Below are 23558 nucleotides of genomic sequence, written 5' to 3' on the forward strand. Positions count from 1 at the left end.
ACTCTGCTTGTCGTAAAAAGCGACTAACGGGATCGTCAGGCTCGCTGACTTGGTTGATACATGTCATCAATCCCAATTGCGTAGATCAATGCTGATGATGTCAATCACTGGATTGTCTGGTCCAGACTCGAATATTTTACAGACCGCGTCATATAGCTGGAATATTGCTGAGTGTGTTAAACATCAAACAAACAAACAATCTCTTACAACTGTCAGAGTTCAAATAGAGTGCTTCATAAAATGATTGATAATTTTGCATTTACAATGTCGATAAAGATGAAGTGTTTTTCGATTGGTAAGGCATCATAGAATATTTGATTTCCAGGGATTAAATACCACATAAAACCCGCATATCTTAAAACATTTAATATATTTCTACTTAATATGCACCAAAACATGTAGTACAATTTTTAGGTTATTTCTCATGCCACATCCTTACTGCTTATCAGTTTTCCTTACAATACATGGAGGAGTAACTGGCAATTTTCAATATGTTGGCCATGTCTTAAATCAGGTAGATGAGCAACTCAGAGCCACCAAAATTGAAAGTGACTGCTTTGACGGCCTTGTGGTTTCAGAGCATATTGAGATGATGATAAAGATGTCTAAGTTTACCACAGACAGATGAATGGATGGACAGGGGACCACTGACTACATGTCACACCAAAAGCCGACTTGAACTGATATTTTAAGTGTAAATAATTAAAATCTGAAAAACACTATTTTTGCTTTGGTCAAATAACAGCAAAATACTTCATGAAAACTCTAAAATCAACACATTCGATACATTTCAGCCTTAACTAGGCATTAAGAAGTGGAAACATGCAATTGTTGAAAGGAACAAAGTTAATTTTCATTCCTCCGAAAACATACGCTAAAAAATATATTTATGCATATTCAACATGTTCATAAAGGGTCCTTATGATACCTTGTCATTTAAACATTCACCAAAGAAATGCTCTGTGTACTATAAGCTCAGTTATCTCGTCGGTCTTGACGTTTAGTAGGGGTGTCACAATAAATCGAAATATCGATATATTGCTTCTGGTAAGCACATAAAGTCAATAAATCGATTGTTAAATCAGTTTCCGATCAATAGTATCGATTGTTGTTAGGAATATCGATAGTTTCGATTGTATTTACCATATCAATAAAATACATGCAATGCTGTTCACATTTGTTTTTCTTTTGATCAAGTAATTTACACATGGTAATGTAAAGTTTCTTTTTCTTAAATTATTAGGGTAAAGAAAAAACAAATCAGTCATATCTCAAACTTTACTTTTTGTTGTTGTTGTTGTTATGGTTATCACATTCAAAGGAAACTTCAGTTCCAAGGTTCAATCCAACTCTAAAATCCATCTAAAATGATACACTGAAAACTATCGATATTTATCACAATAGTTGCTTGCAATACCAAAAGTTATCGCAATAGTTTGTTTCAATATCAATAGTTATCGCAATAGTGATTTCCAGACCAATAGTCACCCCAAACGTTTAGCCAAACGGCAAGACGGACGAGATAACTGAGCTTAACTATACACATGGCAATATTTCCAAATAACATTTTCCCCATCTTATGACCATGCCTACCAACCAGGACATTTACCGTAACAAAAACAATTCCACAAACTATGAAACAAAAAATCCTCACTACAATGCAATTAGCATCCGATGAATGTTGATGAATTTGCAGTTATCTCAGTAAGGTGATAACACTAGATTTAACATGTTCCAGACCCGTGAAGACCCGGGGTAGAATAGTTCTTTCGCAAACAATGCTTCCAGTAAAAGGCGACTATGCTTGTCGTAAGAGGCGAGTAACGGGATCTGGTGGTCAGGCTTGCTGACTTGGTTGATGCATGTCATCGATCCAGATGGCGAGGATCGATGCTCATGATGTCAATCACTGGACTGCCTGGTCCAGACTCGATTATTTACAGACCGCCGTCATACAGCTGGAATATTGCTGAGTAAGGCGTCAAACAACAAGCAAACAAACAAACATGTTCCACATGTCTACATGGTCTAATGGAAGTCAAAATGGTCAATGGGTTAACATGGTTAAAAGTCAAAATATTGAAAAAAGCTTAACACATGTTCCGAACCATGTCACATAGACACAATACCAAAATGAGCACAGACACATAACTGCATATACTGACGTTTATGCAAATGTCCAACTAGTGTTAGCTCGAAGGGTGTCGCCAGCACACTATTGCTAGTTGTAAGAGGCGACTATACTGGGAACGTGTGGTGATGCCATTTTAGAAATGGTCCCTAGAGGCCTATGCTCATCATAAGAAGCGATTTAATTGACAGGGTGGTTAGGCTCAATGACTTGATGACATGGGTCATTGTTCATAAAATCAATCACAGGATTGTCCACACTCTGTTATTCACAGTCTGAAGTCTCATAGCTGGAATACTGCTGAGTACAGTATTAAACTGAGTTGAGTGAGTGAGTGAGTATGGTTTTACGCCGCTTTTAGCAATATTCCAGCAATATCACGGCGGGGGACACCAGAAATGGGCTTCACACATTGTACTCATGTCGGGAATCGAACCCGGGTCTTCGGCGCGACGAGTGAACGCTTTAACCACTAGGCTACCCGACCGCCCCTAAACTGAGTTGGGTATTCATGTTAAACTGCGCTATGGTATCTCAGTTGGCTAGCACTATAAATCAGCATCAGTCAGGACGAGTGCAAGCAGCCACAAACACGCACGCACGCACACACACACGCACGCACGCACGCACGCACGCACTGTTATTTTTTAATTTGGTGGCCAGTTAGAGTCAGTTCAGGATTCTGGGGGGTTGGTTGGGTAGCCTAGTGGTTAAAGCGTTCGCTCGTAACGCCGAAGACCTGGGATTCGATTCCCGACATGGGTACAATGTGTGAAGCCCATTTCTGGTGTCCCCCAGCCAAAACCATACTCACTCACTCAGGATACTGGGTAATTTGTAAAAATTTGAGCATGCCGAGCATATGCTGAGATATTTGTATGGTTGGATCTTCAAATGATTTACAAATGCTTAAAGGGATCATCAAACAAAAGTTCAAACAAGTCAAAAGGACAGACATATTGACAGATATTATAAGTCAAAATATGAAGTAAACATGAAGGATATCAAAAATCAGATTTTTTTTAAAAAGAATCACCTTGTAGCATCATCCATACAAAGCTTTAATTTAATTGTGTGTTTTCTTTTGGAGTATAATACATGAAAAAATGGTGAGGTAAAATGGGGTTTAACAGCACGTTTAAGACAATTGCACTTACATAGTGACAAAATACATGAAAAGAAACCAGAGAAACACAAAATACTTGCATACTTACAGACGGTGGTTTGGGAGGTACTACTGGTGGTTTTGGGGTACTCGGTAGTGTCACATTCCAGTTCTCCAGGGGATTGTAAGGGGTTCCACATGTTGAACCAAAGAGTGTTCCACAAATTTCGTCAGGTTTTAACACCAACTTATCTATGACTGTCAAGACTTCATTCTGAAATCAAGTCATTTGAGAGTATGTTAATGCTATTCTATGCACCAACAGTGATGGAAATTGGCACTAGTCCTATAGTCCTTGCAAAACTGACCAATAGTTAAAGTATCATATGGACTAGAGGATATATGCCATTCTTAAGGGTTTTGTTGTATGTTATCATTATCAGGACCAGTGGAATAAAAATGTTAGTTCAGAGCTCCAGATAACTTTTTTGAACAATTGAGTTTTTACGCTAGGGTTTTCTATTTCAATTGGGTTATTACATTAGTCATTGGGTAACCAATATTTTTTCACTGATCTATTCATCACTCCATTGGGTTTTTCCCCAAATTAGTGAACATTTTAAGATTAAAAAACAATGAAAAAATATTTTAGATGTATAGGATTGACTCGAAAAGTAAAATAGCTTGTTATTGTGTTTCGGAAATTCGCTCCATTAAACGCATGCTGAAAAAGCTTCATTGGATATTTAATCAAGCTTTTTTCATACATTTGAGTTTTTCATTCAATGCATGTGTTTCTGTACGCAAGTTAATTGAAAGTAGTTTCTAACGCTTATCAACAATAGTACTCAGGCAAACAATTACAAAATAGTTACCATCATCATCATCATCATCATCATCATCCCCTCCCCCACCCCTCGAGGTACTCTCATCAAAAGGGTCAAGGATATTTATCAAGATAGAATGAAGATATAATACACTGAATAATCAAGGATGAGACTATCTGACTCACCTGAAACTCCTGTACAATTGCAATACACACTCTGTCATCCTGCAGACCAAGGTCGATGCAAACTTTTGTCAATAAATCTGCAACTTGTGCCTTAGTGTGTCCCTGCTTAAAGTAGACTTGCGCCCAGCCGACTGACAACTTGCATATTTCACATTCAGTCGAATGTAGCAGTGAGCTATGCTCAGTACCTATCATGCCTATAGGCAACTTTTGGGTGAAAGTTTCGCTAAACTTCGGAAGAAATTCTCTAAAGAGTCTTTTTGATGGTATATGTGGATCATGTCTTTGGTACCATAGTGGACTGGCTTGACAGCTAGACAGCAGAAACACAGTACCACATAGCAATAGAATGTATTTTCCTAAAACTATCATTTTAGAAGATCAAAATCTGTTCCTCGTTGTGTAGATGTGGAGCTGATCTGAAAATAAAAAGAATACAATGTTACAGGCTTCATATCTACTAATTACTGCAGCAAGCAGTGTTCGAAATAACTGACTGTGGCTGGTAACTTTTCTGACAGGATGCAAGAAATTTGTCTCCACCTGCCCCACTGTCTGGCAGATAATTTTAAGACTACTTACAATTAAGATTAATTATAACTCCTTGCTAGTGATTGTTTGCATTATTTCAACTGAATCAAGACGCGATTTGTCTCTTGTGTCTTTTGCGATTTTCAATATTGATAATGTCTGAAATCGGGAAGGGAACTTTGAAGATGGGCAGGCAACACTTACATGTCACCTGCCCGACTATCTTGCTGGGTTTTAAGATTATTTCAAATATGGCAGGAATTCTGGGATACGAATCAGACAACATCCCACAAAGTGATCATCAATCTCAGCATCATCAACATCAAAATTTATCACAATTTTGGTGACACCCATCTTTTACTGTGTCGTTTTTTTCATGACCCCCTCAATCTCACCCCACCCCACCTACCTATGATAAATGGCCAGTCCCCAATGTGTCACTAGTTGTACACAAAGACACACTTGTAAAAATATTACATTGCACATGCACCTTGCTCTTTGAAGAATTATGTAAGCACTAACTTGATCAAATTTATCAGTGAATAAATGCTAATTATTACATGCCCTTGTCGATGGGCCTATTACCATACATTATGCAGTGATCAAGAAAACAGTAATAGTAACCGAACAGCTACCAAATCACACGTATGCTTATTGTACAGTGAATCAGTGAATCAGTGATTTAGTGAGTTGGGTTTAACACCACTTTTAACAGTATTCCAGTTATATCGCTGCATGTCAGCTTAATGTGGGAGGAAAGCCCAAAGTGATGCAGGTCTCAGATGTTTACCATTTCGGTGAAACCCATGAGCATGGGTATGGTGCTGACAAACCTAGAAATCGGGGTGAAACAGGATTCGAACCTACAATCATAAGTTTCTGGTGTGCCCAAGGGACGCAACTCTGTACAGTGAATTGCGGCGCCTTAGATGACTGGGCTACCCGTACCCCCTTTTAATCCTTTTAATGTATAAAATAACATACTGAATAAATTATAAATATCCCCATTTATAAACATTTGTGTCTTGAATTTACAGTTGCTATACAATACATGATACAACAACCCATGTAGTGATTCATGTTTTAATTCTGTATCAATGTTCAAAAAGTGATATTTACAAAATTTACAATAACCCAGCCTGATATCTACTGGGGCTAGCATGACCTTATTGCCCTAGTGGCTATCATGAGTGAGGTGAAATGGGGTATAACTTTGGGTCCAAGATTATTGCACTTATATAGCGATGTGCATGCACATGTGTTTGTGTGTGCGTTGCTGCTTGTACTAGTCCTGACTGATGCCGATTTATAGAGCTAGCCCACTGAGATACCATACCGTAGTTTAACATGAATACCCCACTCAGACACAGAATACACACTCCGAGCTGACCAGTCCTTGTTTTAGCCCATTAATGCCGAGCGCCAGGCAGGATAACAAAAGTATCATCTTTTAACGTCTTTTGGTATGACGCGGCGGGGTCTGAATCCTGGTCCATCCTCCCTCCGGGCAGACACTCTACCACGGCTATCATGACACCAAATGCTAAATCTGATTGCATTATAGTAATTGCATGAGTATGAATGAGTATTGTTTTACGTCGCTATTAGCAATATTTCAGCAATTCCGTGACACCAGAATTAGGCTTCACACATTGTACCCATGTGGGAAATCGAGCCTAGGTCTTCGGTGTGACTAGCTTATCCACTAAGCTAGCCTTTCGCCCAATAGCATTAGAACAAACCTGAATAAACCTGTCATGCACATCTGCACATTGAACAGAAACTGTTTGATGGACCATGAGTAAGTGAGTTGGGTTTAACGCCGCTTTTAACAGTATTCCAGTTATATCACGGCGTGTCAGCTTAATATGGGAGGAAAGCCCGAAGTGATGCAGGTCTCAGACGTTTACCACTTCGGTGAAACCCACGAGCACGGGTATGGTGCTGACAAACCTAGAAACATAATCGGGGCGAACCGGGATTCGAACCCACAATCATAGGTTTCTGGCGTGCCCAAGGGACGCAACTCTGCACAGCGAATCGCGGCGCCTTAGACGACTGGGCCACCCGTTGATGGACCATGATTGACAGCCAGACCACATGGAGCAAGTGGTGGTACACGGTCCTGTGTACAGCTGAGTATCACCTGGTATCTTGCGCTATGTTTCGTACCACGATACAGACTGACGATACTACTGGTATCGCGATACACCACATCAAATAGTAAGAAATGATGAAATCACTGAAATACGGCTCTAAAACCTCTTTCTTCATATATTTATTTATTGTTATCTGAAAAACTTTTACAAAGAAAACCAAAAGAACAAAACAGTTTTAAATGAAGTGATGGTTATTAAATGTAACAGTTTGTCAGTGTGTCCTCAGTTACCACATCCTCATGTTCTGCCATTCTTACAGGTGGCGCTATGCCATTGAGGGAGGTAACTCTATTAGTTCCTGTTCTATTTATAACGTATCATGATCTCACAAACTGATGATTCAAGTATCGTTTGTACCTAAGTATCGATGATATCGTAGGTATCAGTGAATCGTTTCAGCCCTAGTACAATGCACAGGTCACAACTCGCGGCAAAGATAGCAATGTTGGCTGCAGATGGTGGATGGGTGACCGTGTTCGGCAGCTTTGTGCCTGAGTGTTTTTTGGTCTTCGGTCCTGACCCTCATGCAAGAAACTTTGTTAGAACTATGCCTCTGTTCAATGATTGGGTACCCCACAGGGGAGAGATGGTACTGTGACTCTTAAACTTCAACCTTAAAAGCTGCTTGGGTTGTGTACTCCCCAGTGAGCTGAGAATGAAAATCAAGCACACACCTATCCATTGACCCGGATAATAATGTTTTCAACACCATAAGCATTCATTTGGTAAATGGAATCTGGCACAAAGTAAATCGACTTATCAATGATATTAATAATTTTATCATTATCAATAATAAACGAGGGGAATTTCGTGCAAAAACATTCAACACTAAGCACTGTGACACATTCCTCAATTACAATGGTATATATATCAATACAAGAGGGAAGTGTGTCATGACACCTGGCAATAAACATGATAATGAGTGCATAAGAAAGAGAATTTATGTACATAACTTGTGTCTCATCATGTTACATGTTAGTAACCTTGGCAACTGGTGAAGTTATATGCACACTAGTTGTGGAAACATTACCTTCATTGTGTACCATATATAACCTATTGGATATTAGGATATTAGCAATGTAATGTCTTTGTTTGTTGTTTAAAGCCACAGTCAGCAATGTCCAGTATTTTTGGTACATGTAAGGGACCGGTCATTTATCACAGGGGTGGGTCAGACTGTCATATATTTAGGTGACCCTCCTCTGTTCTTTTATATATGACCCTTATAATAAATGGCTGGTCCTTTAACATTATTGGACCTTTGAAGATCAGGGTAAGAATTCTTCAACAACCCATTCTTGTCGTAAGGGATCGGGTGGCCAGCTTCTTGACTTTGATGATGCATGAAATCGTATCCAAATTGTGTAGATTAAATCAAAGATGGTGATGTCAATAACTGGATTGTCTGGTATAGACTTGATTGTTTACAGACCACCTTCATATAGCTGTTATATTGCTGAGTGCGACATTAAACAACAAACAAATAGTTCTACCGTACAAGCCCAAAGGATCCATAACAAAGAAAAAGTTGACTGCCTTGTGCCAGGAGGGGAGTGACTAACATGTCCATCTGGGTATCATAAATTTAATGTAGAGTTTCTTGATGGAAACTGCAAATAATATTGATAGAAACAAATAACTCCATTGAAATTGAAATGGAGCCCCAGTGAGATGGGAGATTCTTGACTTGCTTCATTTCGGCCTTTTGCATTAAAGCAGTGTTCGAAATACCTGCCTGCCCGACCGTCCGAGACGGGTTGATTTCAACTCGGGCTGCCAGATTTTCAAATCCCCCTGCCCGACAGTCCGGTTATATTTCATATGTAAAAATATTCTAAATATTTCCCGATGATAAGCATTATTTACATGATGTATTCTAGGATATTAAATACAAATCTGACCTAAAAAGTGTTTGTTTAAATTATCCTGAGAAACATATGATTATAGTGGGCAGGCAGGTTTTGGTCAGGGCTGGCAAGTATTTCAGCTAGCCAGTCCTGTGGTCTGGCTGAAAATTTTGGGAGTATCATACCCTGATTAAAGAAGGGCTGGGCGAAAGGGAAAATAGTATGGTTCTGGGACTCTGAGACAGAAGGATAATACACATTATGCTTTGACTGGGTAGTGAGGCATACCCTTCCCTTGGAGCTGGATATAGGAACTTGACTAGAGTCTTAAAGGCACTTAGAGTGAGTGAGTTTGGTTTTACGCTGCTTTTAGCAATATTCCAGCAATATCACGGCGGGGGACACCAGAAATGGGCTTCACACATTGAAGTTTGAACCCATGTTGGAATTCGAACCTGGGTATTCGGCGTGACGAGCGAACGCTTTGACCAGTAGGCTACCTGACCGCCCCCTTAAACTTAAAGGCACTTAGAAATGGGATATAGTATGACAAGGCATGTATGAATAACAGTTTCCTTGTTACACATACACATCCCCTGGATCACAAATTTAATGTTTAGTTTCTTGATGGAAATTGAATGGCAATTGAATCTAACCAATCAATGACAGCAGAATTGAACATGTGCATATACTAGGGCTGGGACAAGTTCAAATTAACTACCCAGGTACCTGACCCTACCCCGGCACCTGCTGTAAGTCTCAAGAGTTGGATACCAAATGTCTGATTGGGAATTGTTTTACCAGAGCCCTGGCCAAAACTATTCAGCTACATGTATAAACGCATGATAAAACGAAATGATAATGCACAGATAAAGTTGACCGAAGCCTTATCTTTACTCAAACATGTAAAAGTCAGAAGGAATGGGTGAACAGAAAGAAATGTTAATACTAGTAACTTATATTGTAACCATGAAGTTTCATTGTAATAATGTTATTATGATGAAAAAGATAGGCTATGTGGCTAACCAGTCGTGTGGGTACCCAGGTCTGGCCAGCCCAGGAGCTATCTATCCTGAGTACCAAAGTTACCCAGCCCAGCCCATGCAAGTATGTAAAATAAAGAAATTGTTATCAATAATACTCATTGTTCTTATCGATAATGATATAGAAAAATGTAAAATGAAAAGTTATTAAATTCATGAAAACATATGCAGTCATGTTTGTTTGTTGTTTACACCACACTCAGCAATAAATCCAGCTGTATGACGGCGGTCTGTACTTAATTGAGTCTGGACCAGTCAATCCAGAGATTGATATCATGAACATCGATATACGCAATTGGGATACGATGTCATCCAACAAACAGGTCAGAGAGCCTCACCTCTTACGACAAGAATAGTTGCCGTGTACGCAAAGCATGGGTTGCTAACTTGAAGACCTTTTCTAATCAAGAACTTGACAGGTCCAATGCAGTCATGACGTATTTAGACGACCATATAAACTGTGATTCAGTGAGTCATACTGTGGTGTCATTTGTGGGCATTTTAAAGAGACAACTCTGAAATCACATTTACAAATTATATAACGAAAACGGAAACATCCGATGAATTACTGCGACTTACGGTATATGGGCGCGGGCCTGATGATAAAAAACAGGTATCAACCTGCTGTTACTACACTCGTCGGTTCAAATATCAATTTTTTCTTATATTACTCATAAATAGGCGACTTAACAGTGACAGTCACAGGATATAGTGCGTCTATTTTTATACCTTACCTTACACAACACAAACCTGACCCTACTAGGCGAGTAGCTGTTCGTTGCAAAACAAGCATAGTGACTTTCGCTACATGATTATTGTCATATAAAAACAACCTAATAAACTTAATCCAAAAGACGTTGCAGTTTCTTTCCACTCACAGACAGCTTTTCCTCAAAGTAAACGCTCCCTGCTAACACTTCGTGCCTGCCGCCATATTGTTTTTGTCACATGACTGTCACGAGGATATCAAATGTCAGTTGATTTGAACACTGAGCGTGCTCAGCGCAGTTGCACGAGTTCAAATCTCAGCTGTCTTGGGGACAATCATTTAATGATCTATTTTGTCTTTGTCAGTTATTTCCTCTTACTTCGTAATAATAAACCATTCCAGTGTCTTGTTGTCTTTTGAATATGCGAGGATTTATTTATCTTCGCTGATGATAAATGAAGCCCCTCCGCCTATCTGGTCTAATTTAATTTTGGGGGGTTATAGCATGCCTTAACCCACAACATTGAAGGGGCACTAATCTAAAGCAATTCCCCGGGACTGGTTGTTGCCTTTGTTATTGTTTCCCAGTTAAAATAAGCTCACTAATTAATTTTCGCCATGCTGGTCACACCTAATTAATGGATGGACAGGTGTGAGGTGAAATGTGTGTTATGTAATATGCACGGTGCAGCCAATCAAGAGATGAATGATCAGTTGATTTACTTTTTTGTGAATCAACGGAACGTTCCTTGTCATCAACGGATTAACAGAAAATACGTTGATTGATTAATCACAGTTATCTTGCACAATTGATATGTCAAAAGTGAGTGTTTACATGTCAAGGTTTACTAAAGCAGACGGAATACACTCATATCATGGCGTGAAGTGCCGATGTAAAAACAACATGCTTTGTTCAAAGGGTTAACCGATAATACGTTGATTAATTGCTCAAAAAAAAATAAAAAAAAATACTAAATGATGTCGGACTGTCAGAAATATTCATAAACCCGTCTATTTGCTCTACTTCATGGCTGGTTTCAAAGGTCGAGAGAACTCTTAAAGACCAATTTATTCAACAGTGGCGAGAATCTATTTTATCAAGTTCAAAAGGTTTATACTACCAACATTTAAAAGAATTACCAAAATTCGAAAAATGTCTATTACTTCCCAAAACTATCTACTTGCCAATTTTACAATTTCGCACATCTAATAATCATTTGCCCATTGAAACCGGCCGATGGAGAGGGTTACTGAGAGAAGACCGTGTCTGTACACTATGCAATTCATCTGCTGTTGGAGACGAATTTCACTATCTTTTTAGGTGTGAAGTACTTCTCCAACAACGACTTCTCTACATCCCACAGAATTGTTATATCTGGCCAAATATGTGTAAATTGCGTAAAACGATATCACCTAAAAATATATCCACTTTGAAACATCTGTCCAGATTCATCATAAATTTGAACTCATTATTGCGTTAAGGTGTCTAATTTTATTTCTTTTGATGATGATGATGATGATTATTTTTATTACTTTATTTGCTTAATTTTTATTTATTTTAGGCTTGTTACCATCTTGATCTGCATTGTATATTATATGTTTTATATATATATATATATATATATATATATATATATATATATATATATATATATATATATATATATATACTCTTGTACTACCGTTGGTGTTTTTTCAGAGAAATAAACTGAAACTGAAACTGAAACTGTTATCTAACGCAATGGGTTTTTTTAGGAACCGTGGACGTTATGAAAATAGTTGTCACGTGGGCTTTCTCAGCCGACCTTTGAGACTTGACACCAATGTGAAACACCTGAAACAATCTAAGTGATCAGTTGAGAAACGAACACGGGTTATAATATCCCGAAACGATATATATATTTTAAAATACTTGATTGTTACAGAGCCACGTGACATGGAATAAGTTTCTTTGTACAGCTGCAGACGTGTGGGATATTGTTCCTTTGTGTGGATATTCACGGATACATTCCTCGAAGAAGGAAACTGCCTAAAATTATGCACATAAATTTGTTAGGTTATTATTATGATATTTGCTTTTTGTTTTCCTTCATTTGCTGTAGCATTGAACAGATTCATTCTTGTTCCTCTTGGTTGGGAAATTCTTCGATGCGCGATAGACGTTGTTTTCACAAGTCTTTTTTTTTTGTAAGCGTGTATAATATTACAGTCAATTTGTAAAATGTTATTCTCTCAGGCAATTTGAAAAATGTGTAAATCTGTCCATTTCTTTAACAGATTGACTAAAATTGATTAGGACGATCAAAAGGGCCTAAAAACAACTCAATAGATTATTATGTAGATTGGATTAGAAGCCAAACAATATAGAAATGTACTTTTCATCGTAACATTTACAGTCTCTTGGTGATGATATTAAACATAAAAATCTTTGGAATTCGTTTTATATAAATAATACAGATGGACATATTTTTCAGTCACTTTGTAAAATAACTGAATATTTAGGCGTTTAATAAATTTCCTTAGTGACAATTTTTCACATTTTGACTGTAAAAATATATACACGATAAAATAAGCAATACTCAAGAGAAATATTTACTTGGTGTTGCAAGTCAAAATAGTGTAAACGAAAATCGCACAATTACCAAGCAAGTGACTTATCAAAACTTCGTCATCATTATCGATGCTACCCACAAAGATACCTACATTTCCTTATCATTTCCAAAACTGTATTTCATTTTATTGATCAATGTGACCATACGCCGTTATACTATCAATAAAAGTGGCAAATGCGCTTACGAATTGCGCAGCACAGGTCGCGAACTAGTCTAGATTTCTACTGTATCGTCCGGGTACTCACGGGAAAAAACAATAACAAAGGCAACAACCAGTCCCGGGGAATTGCTTTAGATCAGTGCCCCTTTAGTACCAGCGATCATTAAAGAAATATTATAATTTCGCATTTCAATCCATCTTTTGATGCCTTGCTCAAATTTTATAACAGTGGCGAACTTCTAATTAGCCTGATAGTTAGTCAACACCGTGTGGATTCCGGGAAGGCATATCTAAAGGTCCCCAGCAACCCATGCTTGACGAAAAAGGCGACTAAATAGATCGGGTTGTCAGACTCGGTGACTTGATATATCATATCCCAAATGCGTGGATCGATGCTCATATGATGCCAATCACTAGATCCAAAGACGTATATACAATCAAAATACGTCTTGTTCGATCTAACAAATGCTATATTTGGGATAACCCTTCCTTAGTAAAGTACAAGTTCTAGTACTTCTTAAATTGTGGATGAGTCCCGTCCGGGATTCGGACCCACACACTCAGAGTGAGGCACCTAATCGCCAGCACACAGTCAGCAATCTAACCCACTCAGCCGCCGAGGCTTCCACAAAAATGAACGTTCGACACCTGTAGTTTACATGTAGATGACGTACCTCGTGTACCCCTCTGAGAAGTGTAAATTGGCACGTGTTCACACGACTTCCATGGCCGAAAGCTATGAATACAAATTGCCATTTAGAAAGTGGTCAAATTGAACAAATGTTATATTTGGGATAACACTTCCTTTCTAAGTGGCATTATGTATTCAATCAACGGATTGTCTGGTCCAGACTCGATTATTCATAGACCACCTCCATATATATGCGAATATTGCTATGCGCATTAAACAACAAACAAATAAAAGAAAACTAATAATCAGCCAAGATGACGCCTTGCATTGGAGAAACAAGGAATATATAAAGAATGACATATACTTACATTTCCACCGTGTCCTACCGCACTGCACGTCAGGGAAGATGTGACCGCACACGCTTCTCGTTCTGTCAACTAGTTATGTTATCTAGCCAATCGGTAATCAAGGAACCGCTATTTCTAAATCAATAAAACATAATTACGTTTCAGAGTCACAATCGATCCGTTACGACTCATGTCCTGCTTGCACTTGACTTCTGATACCAAACATGTCGTACTCGGTTGCAATATAGGGCTCCATTTCGTTCAAATCTCCCGCACCCATACATGCCGTAAAAGACGACTAAGCTTTAAAATTCGTAGTAAAAGGGGCGACTAACGGGATCTGGTGGTCAGGCTCGCTGACTTGGTTGATGCATGTCATATCGTATCCCTATCATGTAGATCGATGCTCAAGATGTCAATCACTAGATTGTCTGGCTCAGACTCGATTATTTACAGACCGCCGTCATAAAGGTGGAATATTGCTGAGTGCGGCGTTAAACAAAATCAAATCTCTCAGTTTGTATGTCTAATCTGACAAATAAATCGACCAACGTGTGAAAACATTTCACATTAATCTCTTTTTGAGTGAGCGACTGCAGGCCTACCAAAGAAAACCACCAGAGCTGGAATATGTACAGTTGTTTTAAACTTAACTTGCTGTGCGTGGTAACATTGGAAGTGTGGCTATTTCAATTTTAAGTGTGTACATATTCCATAGTTTGGTAGTTCTCTATTGGTGTTCTTTGGTAGGCCTGGATTGTTTCCGGTTCCATGCCGCTTTGAACATCGGGGCGATAGCTAAAGTTGGAAGGTTCAATTAAGGGATCAACGTCAGGGTCTTGGGGTCGAACCATCAACCTTTGGTCGTTGAACCCAACTCCACGATACGGAAACATATACAGATATCATCACAGAACATGCCAGGAACGTATGCTCGCAGGTTCGAATCCCAGATTCGTCCTGACAATGTATTCAACACCATACCCTCTTTGGTTTCACCATTAATTCTCAGATCCGTTACTCATTGCTGGTTGGTTTGGTTGGTTTGTTGTTTTACGCCGCACTCAGCAATATTCCAGCTATATGACGGCGGTCTGTAAATAATCGAGTCTGGACCAGACAATCCAGTGATTGATATCATGAGCATCGATTGACTCAATTGGGATGGATGACATGTATCAACCAAGTCAGCGAGCCTGACCACCCGATCCCGTTACGACAAGCATAGTCGCCATGGGTTACTGAAGACCTATTCTATCCCGGATCTTCACGGGTCCCAGTCGTCTAAGGCGCCGCAAGTCGCGTCCCTTGGACACGACAGAAACCTATGATTGTGGGTTCGAATCCCGGTCCGCCCCGATTATGTTTCTAGGTTTGTCAGCACAATCCCCGTGCTCGTGGGTTTCACCGAAGGGGTAAACGGCTAAGACCTGCATCACTTCGGGTTTTCCTCCCACATTAAGCTGACACGCCACGATATAACTTGAATAATGTAAAAAGCGGCGTTAAACCGAACTCACTCACTCACTCATTGTTTGCGAGACTCGACATTTCGAAATCAGGATTTTATTGAATGCAAGAAGCTACGTATCCCGTGAGTCCGACAATGGCTTCAAACAGAAGAAAGGACACTAGTAACAGCAGACTGTACAGGTATATTGAGACATGATGTAGACTCCGGAACTGGAATACTGCAACCGGTTGCCGTAACTTGTTTGCGTTTTCAAAAACCGTTAGGTTAAAGCCAGATCTTTGAGACGGGGAGTTATAATCCAGATCCGGAATATGTGACTCTTCCCATGGGAACAGGTAGAACTGGTACCGGTGTATTCCTCTAGGTGGCGCTGGGGGATGATAATCTGAAAGCGGATCAGTGTATAGATTACAGTATATTCACTAACAACGTCTCGCCTTCAGCGTGACTCCTATATTCGCCGAGAGTCTTTCCGTATCGTACAAGGTCTATATGAGGAAAATGTGGTATCATGTAAATTTTAATTGGCAAGTATAATAATATTTTCTATTCGTGATATGCAACAATTACGATGCGGAAACACGGGTAGTAATCTCTTTATGACTTAAATAATCGACGTTGAAGCTAACCCGTGAAGATCCGGGGTAGAATAGGTCTTCAGCAACCCATGCTTGCCGTAAAAGGCGACTATGCTTGTCGTAAGAGGCGATTAAGGGGATCGGATGGTTGGGCTCGCCCACTTGGTTGATGAATGTCATCGTATCCCATTTGCGTAGATCGATGCTTATGATATCAATCACTGCATGGATTGTCTGGACCAGACTCGATTATTTATAGACCGCCGTCATACAGCTGGAATATTGCTGAGTACGGCGTTAAACAACAAACAAACAAACAAACAAACCATAATGTCACTCAGACTTTGTAAATCCAATACAGCAAACAGCCCGATGTAGTGTACATGATTCGAAGCCATGGTTGTGTACAGAAACTCACACACATTTAGAACCACCTTCCTTACATAATGGGAAGGGCGGTCGGGTAGCCTAGTGGTTAAAGCGTTCGCTCGTCACGCCGAAGACCCGGGTTCGATTCCCGACATGGGTACAATGTGTGAAGCCCATTTCTGGTGTCCCCCGCCGTGATATTGCTGGGATATTGCTAAAAGCGGCGTAAAACCATACTCACTCACTCACTCACTCACATAATGGGAAACGTCAGACAAACGTTTCTTAATCTAAGGAGAGGGGCGGTGGGTCAGCCTTGTGGTTAAAGCGTTCATGCCGAAGATCCGGGTTCGATTTCCCACATGGGAACAATGTGTGAAGCCCATTTATGGTGTACCCCCACTGATATTGTTGGAATATTGCTAAAAGCAGCGTAAAACTATACCCACTCACTTCTGCAAGGAGACATTTCATCGATGTATTGAGTTTATTAAAAGTGGTTCCTGCAAGCTAACCTCATCTACATATTCATTTGTACGTTTATCTGATTGGTTTATGGCACTAATAACACTATAACTTAATAACAAGTGTCATCTGAAGATGACAAATCCTCCTGGTTCATCTTAAGCCCCTGGTTTATACAAGTAACAAGTTTGGGTGTAAAATCGTTCACGGTTTTACGGGGGGGGGGGGGGGGGAGGGGGGTAAAAATGTCCATGAACAAATTACATTGTTAGCATTTTATATATTGTCGTATTATAAATTATAATCACAGGCGTATGTGTCATTTATCTATATATAATTACAGGGAAACCTCAACTCATAGACAAGGGGTTTTGTACATATGTCGAGTAACCTAAAGTTTCAGAAAGGCATATTGCCTATACGTGACCATAGTGTCGATATGATATCTGCCGGGACGATACAGTTGCATAGTCTTAAACGATATATCGAGACAATGGCGTTCGAGTGAGCGAGTGAGTATGGTTTTACGCCGCTTCACACAATGTTCCTATGTCGGGAATCGAACCCGGGTCTTCGGCGTGACGAGCGAACGCTTTAACCACTAGTCTACCCGACCGCCCCCAATGGCGTTCGAGTTAACAAGTTTTCACTGTAAGTAAGGAAGCAAAACTGGACTTACATAAACACATGTTAGTAAATTAAAATAGTGTGTACAAGTCAAACGTTTAGTTGGGTTTTGTGTGGCGGAAGAGTCATTTATGTTTGGAACGAGGTTTCACTTGAATGAAATCACCACCAGAAGAAAACATTAACCGTTATTTCACGAGCCAGGCAACCGACTTACTGAGCATATTTCTTTCCGGAACCAATACACCTTTGATCTGCAAAATATGCAAACAACATTTTAAATTATTGATGTTTTACGTGATGAACTATCAAGATATCTACACGAATCGACGGATATTACAGTCGTCATATGTACACCCCATGCTTGCCATAAAAGGCATCTAAGCTTGTCGTAAGAGATCGGGTGGTCAGGCTCGCTGACTTGGTAGATGCATGTCATCGTATACCAATTGCGTGGATCGATGCTCATGATGTCAGTCACTGAATTGTCTGGTCCAGATTCGATTATTTACAAACTGCACTCATATAGCTGGAATATTACTGAGTGCGGCGTTAAACAACACACAAACAAAAAAATGTAAAAAGCGCGAGTTGATTTTCGAGTAAAGGAAGCGGACCTAAATGCCCTTAACATGGCTTTTCAGAGATCTGATTTTAATGATGAATGCCGCCATAAAATATCTTATTTTCACGCGGAGCGGGAGAGATAAATATCCACTTCATGTCCGACATCAGGTTTTTGTGTGTGTAAATTCAAATATTCGGTTGTTTTCTGAAGACGTAAGACATATAAGATATAGTGTATAAACTAGGTTGTAATTAGTTAAAAAAAACTGTCCACCTGAACGTAAGTTTAGGTTAATGGAATAAACAGTCGCTATAAAATGAGATCTTTATTTTGCCCCGATACCTCTCTCGGCCAAATCTCCTTAAATATCAGATTTAAATGTTATTGATCAAATACTTTAAAAAAACATAAAAATAAATAAATTAAAAAAAATAATGATAGTTTAAAAGGAAGATTATGTGAGTGTGTAAAGAGCCACCCAAACTGTATATACATGTAGTTGAGTAGAAACCACGTGAATTGCATGATTTGCGACCCCCAGTGGAATAAAAGTTTGCACAGGGCAATCAAGCTCCATTCCAGAATAAACCACAGGCCCTTGTTTCGTTGCTGATATATTTCCAGATAAATTAATATCAGAAAAAGATAATTACTAGAGGATCGTGATTTTCTGACACAATGACCTGTGAATAAATTGGTCAGCTTAATCCTAAGCAATGCGGTCTGGCGACAGTTTACAATTTGCACATCATTGGCACAAGTCTTAGGAAACTTACGCCAGTCACAATGACAACGTAATGTAGAATATGCTCCATTGTTACGTCGGGCGGTGCGCAGGGGAAAGGTGCATCAGGGTCAATCATGATCAACAGGTAAGGCTGGCTCTACAAGGGAAAACCAACAAAGAAAAATGAATGATCGTCTTCTATATGTACAGCTGATTCTAACATTGTTTTAGGCACCGTTTCAACATTTTTACCAGCAACTTACAAACCTTGTTTTCTGTTTCAGACAGCAATAGGCCATAAACTTAATTTTTGTTTGGTTGTTTTTTCTTTAAAAAAAGTAAAGTTTTTAAAAGCATTTTTTTCTGAAAGCAGGGACAAATTATATCTGAGATTTGGATACCTGCATGTAATTAAGTATGATGCCAACAAGCTAGCAAGAAATCCGTGACGATCCGGGTAAGAATAGGCAGGGTATGAAACTCCCAAAAATTTCAGCCAGACTACAGGACTGGCTAGCTGAAATACTTGCCAGCCCTGACCAAAACCTGCCTGCCCACTATAATCATATGTTTCTCAGGATAAGCTAACGGGATTTCTTTTTGGTTACCTTTTTATCATTCATCTTTACATGTGAGTTAATGATTATCATCGGGAAATATTTAGAATATTGTCACATATGAAATATAACCCGACCGTCGGGCAGGGGGATTTGAAAATCTGGCAGCCCGAGTTGAAATCAACCCGTCTCGGACGGTCGGGCAGGCAGGTATTTCGAACACTGGAATAGGCCTTCATGCTTGTCGTAAAAGGTGACTATGCTTGAGGCTCGCTTACTTGACTGATGCATGTCATCGTATCCCAGTTGTGTTAATCGATGCTCGTGATGTCAATCACTGGAATTTTGGATATAATATTCCTAACTTGTGATTTGATAATATTTTCAATAAAAATAAAAAATAAAATGGACTGAGGAGTATAGTTTCTGCTGCTCCTCAGTATATATCTGTTTCATTAAAATGACAATTCTTAGCTTCAATAAATTGAATTCTTGGTGAATATCGACGTGCATTAGGATTGAGTCCAAGTTTTAAATACAGACTAAAATGAAAAATGGGCAAAGTGTAAAGCCTAGTATATCTACCACGAACACGATAATAATACCTCTTTTGCATCCACGTAGCACACTTCGGGGACGTCCATGGCGTCATCACGAGAAACAACTTCATTACATTGTAGTCTTCGACCCCCGAACGATACGACCAGTTTTGTAGGGGCGGGAAGATCACATAGCTCGTTATCTTGGAAGCACTGATCCCGGGGGTGAGGCGACACGCTGACATTCTGCAGGCACCCTCGGGGTAGGAATAGCGTCAGTATTAGAACACGGAGGAAGCGACACCGAATAGACAGTATCAAGTCCCCAACAGCCAGTCGCGCTAACATTTGGTAGTGACATGCTAATTGTAAGTGACAAATAAAAGCAAACGCTTTAGTCAAAATTAGTGTCGTTCACGATCAGCCGATTCCTTCCCTGTTCAGTTACCTCCCTTTGATTATTCACCATTGACTGGTTAAGGGCAGGGGCCAATTGATCTGTGTTATAGGTCTTCCTTTCTGTGCGAGTATGTGGTGACTTTACAGGAAGTATGTTCAATGGTCAGGCCCACTATAAAAAAAACCCTGTGTTTACGGAAGCTGACCCCCCGGCGCAAAAACCCTGCGGTGACCCCACGTGGTGAAACTGACCAAGGGGCTTTGATGAATAGACCAAATAGTCATGTTTGTTACAACTATGACTGTTAAAGACATGTTTGTGGTTTTCAAGGTGGTCCTTTGGTATCAGCATTAAGCAGAGCATGAATAATTATTTTTGTCGATGCGTGTTATAGTACGGTAGCAAAAATTAATACGTCGGGGTACACCGAATATTGGCTTCACACAGTACCAATGTGGGGGGTCGAACCCCCGACCTTTGCATGACCAGCGAGCGTTTTACCAATGGGTTTAGTGTGGTAGACGTTAATTAGATTTATATGTTCTATAGCGACGTCTAGACATATATTTTACACGCGAAGGAATACATACAGTAAACTAAGTTTATAACGAACACGCTTATAACGAACTGACGGATATAACGAACTTACTTTTTTGTCCCGACTATTTGCTGTAGTTATGCTGTATATAAGCTTATAACTACGGTTATAACGAACTAAAATTAGTGGTCCCTTTGAGTTCGTTATAACCGTAGTTTACTGTACACAGAAAACACAACTGAATCAATTTGTACATAACTAGGTTCACTATGAATGAGCAAATTAATGTATGTAATTTTGTTTGTTTGATTGTTGAACCCCGCAATCGGCAATATTCAATTGCACGAAATATGACGGCAACTGTAAATAATGGTGTCTGGACAAAACAAACCACTAAGTGATATTAGGATCCATGTCGAAGCCCGTTTCACAAAGCGACCGTCACGATTCGACTGTCGTGAGTCTATGTTAAAGTTAGGTGTTAGCCGTAGCGCTACGATCGCTTTGTAAACGGGGGTCATCTCTTTCGACTGGCATGTGTGGCTGGGAATCTGCTTTTGATAGGGATATGTTTTTTTCCATGCTACACAAAACTGATTCTCATATGTCAAGTGTATATTAAAATATATAGAGATTATTATACAAGCATATGTGTTACACTGATTTTACGAAACGAGTGTCAGAATTTGTGTATTTCCCGAGCGAGAGCGCGGTTAATGCAAGCATTCTTTCACAAAACCAGTGTAACACACATGCGAGTATAATAATTTCTTTATTTGCCATTAATTCTTCATTATTTTTTAGCCCCCTTTAGAAAAATGCACCGATCACGACTGCCATCTTAGAAAAACCACACTTGTCGAAAAACATCAACAATCTTCAGCTATGACGTCATTCCGACCTTACGTCACAATAAGATTCGAAGGACGCCAACAATGCCGTCCACAAGACGTAAACAATACACTGGTGCGCGTGAAGTGTTATTTGCAGGAGTGCACATGCGATTTTTATGATCTCGGTTATTTCTAACCTTATAAATGACATATCTGATTATCCCTATCAAAATGTGAGTAGTATAGGTAAACGCAATGGTAGATGGATTGGTAATGGTTCCGAAGATTTTGTTGGATGTGTTTACTATAAACTGAAAGACATAATTATATTTCAACACAGGCCCATGCTCAAAGCGCTACACCATTATTACGTCGGTCAATGTATCAACGTCCACTCAATAAACATTCTCAGCTCCCTGGGCAGTATACAACCCATGCTGCCTCTGAGGCGCTTAAAGGTTATCAACCACATTGTCATCTCATCCTACCGGGTACCCATTCACTAATGGGTAAACAGAGGCACATTTCGAACAAAGTCACCTGCCCAAACTGGTGAGTGAGTTTTGTTTTACAGAGCTTTTAGCAATATACCGGCAATATCACGGTGGGGTCACACCAGAAATGTGCTTTACACATTGTACTTATGTGAGAATCGAACGTGACGAGCGAACGTCTTAACCACTAGGCTATCCCACCTCCCCCCTGCCCAAAGAGACACCGGATATGTTGCATGTGCTTCAGTGTGCGACAGGACCCTAGAAACTCTCAGGAGCTGCTGAAGAGGCACCCATTCAACTACTCTCCGCGATCATAACTTGACCTGATTTGTGACGTGTGAGCTTTGCACCAAAGGACATACAGATACAGTAAACTACGAACTCAAAGGGACCACTAATTTTAGTTCGTTGTAGCCGTGGTTCGTTATATGCATACATACAGCATAACTACAGCAAATAGTCGGGACAAAAAAGTAAGTTCGTTATATCCGTCAGTTCGTTATAAGAGTGTTCGTTATAACCGTAGTTTACTTTAAATGTAAACATATACCAATGTGAGTGAACATGAGAAGATCAATATTCTAGTTGAAGGGTACCTTACATTCATTAGCTACCTAGCTATAGCTAAGGCCTTTCATAATTAACGAAAAGAGTAATTGAATAATCGGTTAGATATACAGCAAACTATGGTTATAACGAACTCAAAGGGACCACTAAATTTAGTTCGTCATAACCGTAGTTCGCTATAAGCACATTTACAGCATATATATAGCAAATAGACGGGACCAAAAAACAGTTAGTTATATCCGTCAGTTCCTTATAAGCGTTTTCGTTGTAAACGTAGTTTACTGTATAAACATATGTATGTACAGTATATTATGTTTTGCGTATTCACATGTAGCCAAATAGATGAGGATATATATATATATCGTCTAATAAAGACATATATTTATAAAGTAATAAGTGATGAAATACTAAATATATTAATGAAATATAAAATCCATATTTTACTCAAGTGAAAAAAACATTATTCTGGAACTACTTTCAGTCTGTGTCAATATCACAATGGTTGTAATAGTGACATACTGAAGATCTGTAA

General features: G+C 39.4%; 2 protein-coding genes across 3 annotated transcripts in view; both read right to left on the reverse strand.

Annotated features, from left to right (window-relative positions):
* The window catches only part of LOC124120575 (sphingomyelin phosphodiesterase-like), a 30739-nt gene extending 16413 nt beyond the window's left edge, over positions 1–14326 (reverse strand). The window contains exons 1-3 of one of the 2 annotated variants that reach the window (XM_048394672.1): positions 14309–14326; positions 4249–4667; positions 3346–3510 (exon numbers count right to left, since the gene is read on the reverse strand). In XM_048394672.1, the coding sequence (XP_048250629.1) occupies positions 3346–3510; positions 4249–4620 (537 nt within the window). In that variant the 5' untranslated portion in view covers positions 4621–4667; positions 14309–14326. Of the gene's footprint in view, positions 1–3345; positions 3511–4248; positions 4668–10706; positions 10778–14308 lie in introns of those variants that run through there. The other variant, XM_046483434.2, reaches the window with a different exon arrangement.
* A 1527-nt stretch (positions 14327–15853) lies between these two features.
* Positions 15854–20617, reverse strand: LOC124120577 (protein MOTHER of FT and TFL1 homolog 2-like). The gene is made up of 4 exons (XM_046483436.2): positions 20258–20617; positions 19145–19252; positions 18018–18054; positions 15854–16146 (listed from the first exon to the last, which is right to left on the reverse strand). The coding sequence occupies exons 1-4, from the start codon at positions 20537–20539 to the stop codon at positions 15854–15856; spliced, it is 720 nt and encodes a 239-aa protein (XP_046339392.2). The 5' UTR covers positions 20540–20617.
* Between the last annotated feature and the right edge of the window lie 2941 nt (positions 20618–23558).

Source organism: Haliotis rufescens, unplaced genomic scaffold, assembly GCF_023055435.1.
Source record: "Haliotis rufescens isolate VD_foot unplaced genomic scaffold, xgHalRufe1.0.p SCAF_1, whole genome shotgun sequence".
Taxonomy (NCBI): domain Eukaryota; kingdom Metazoa; phylum Mollusca; class Gastropoda; order Lepetellida; family Haliotidae; genus Haliotis; species Haliotis rufescens.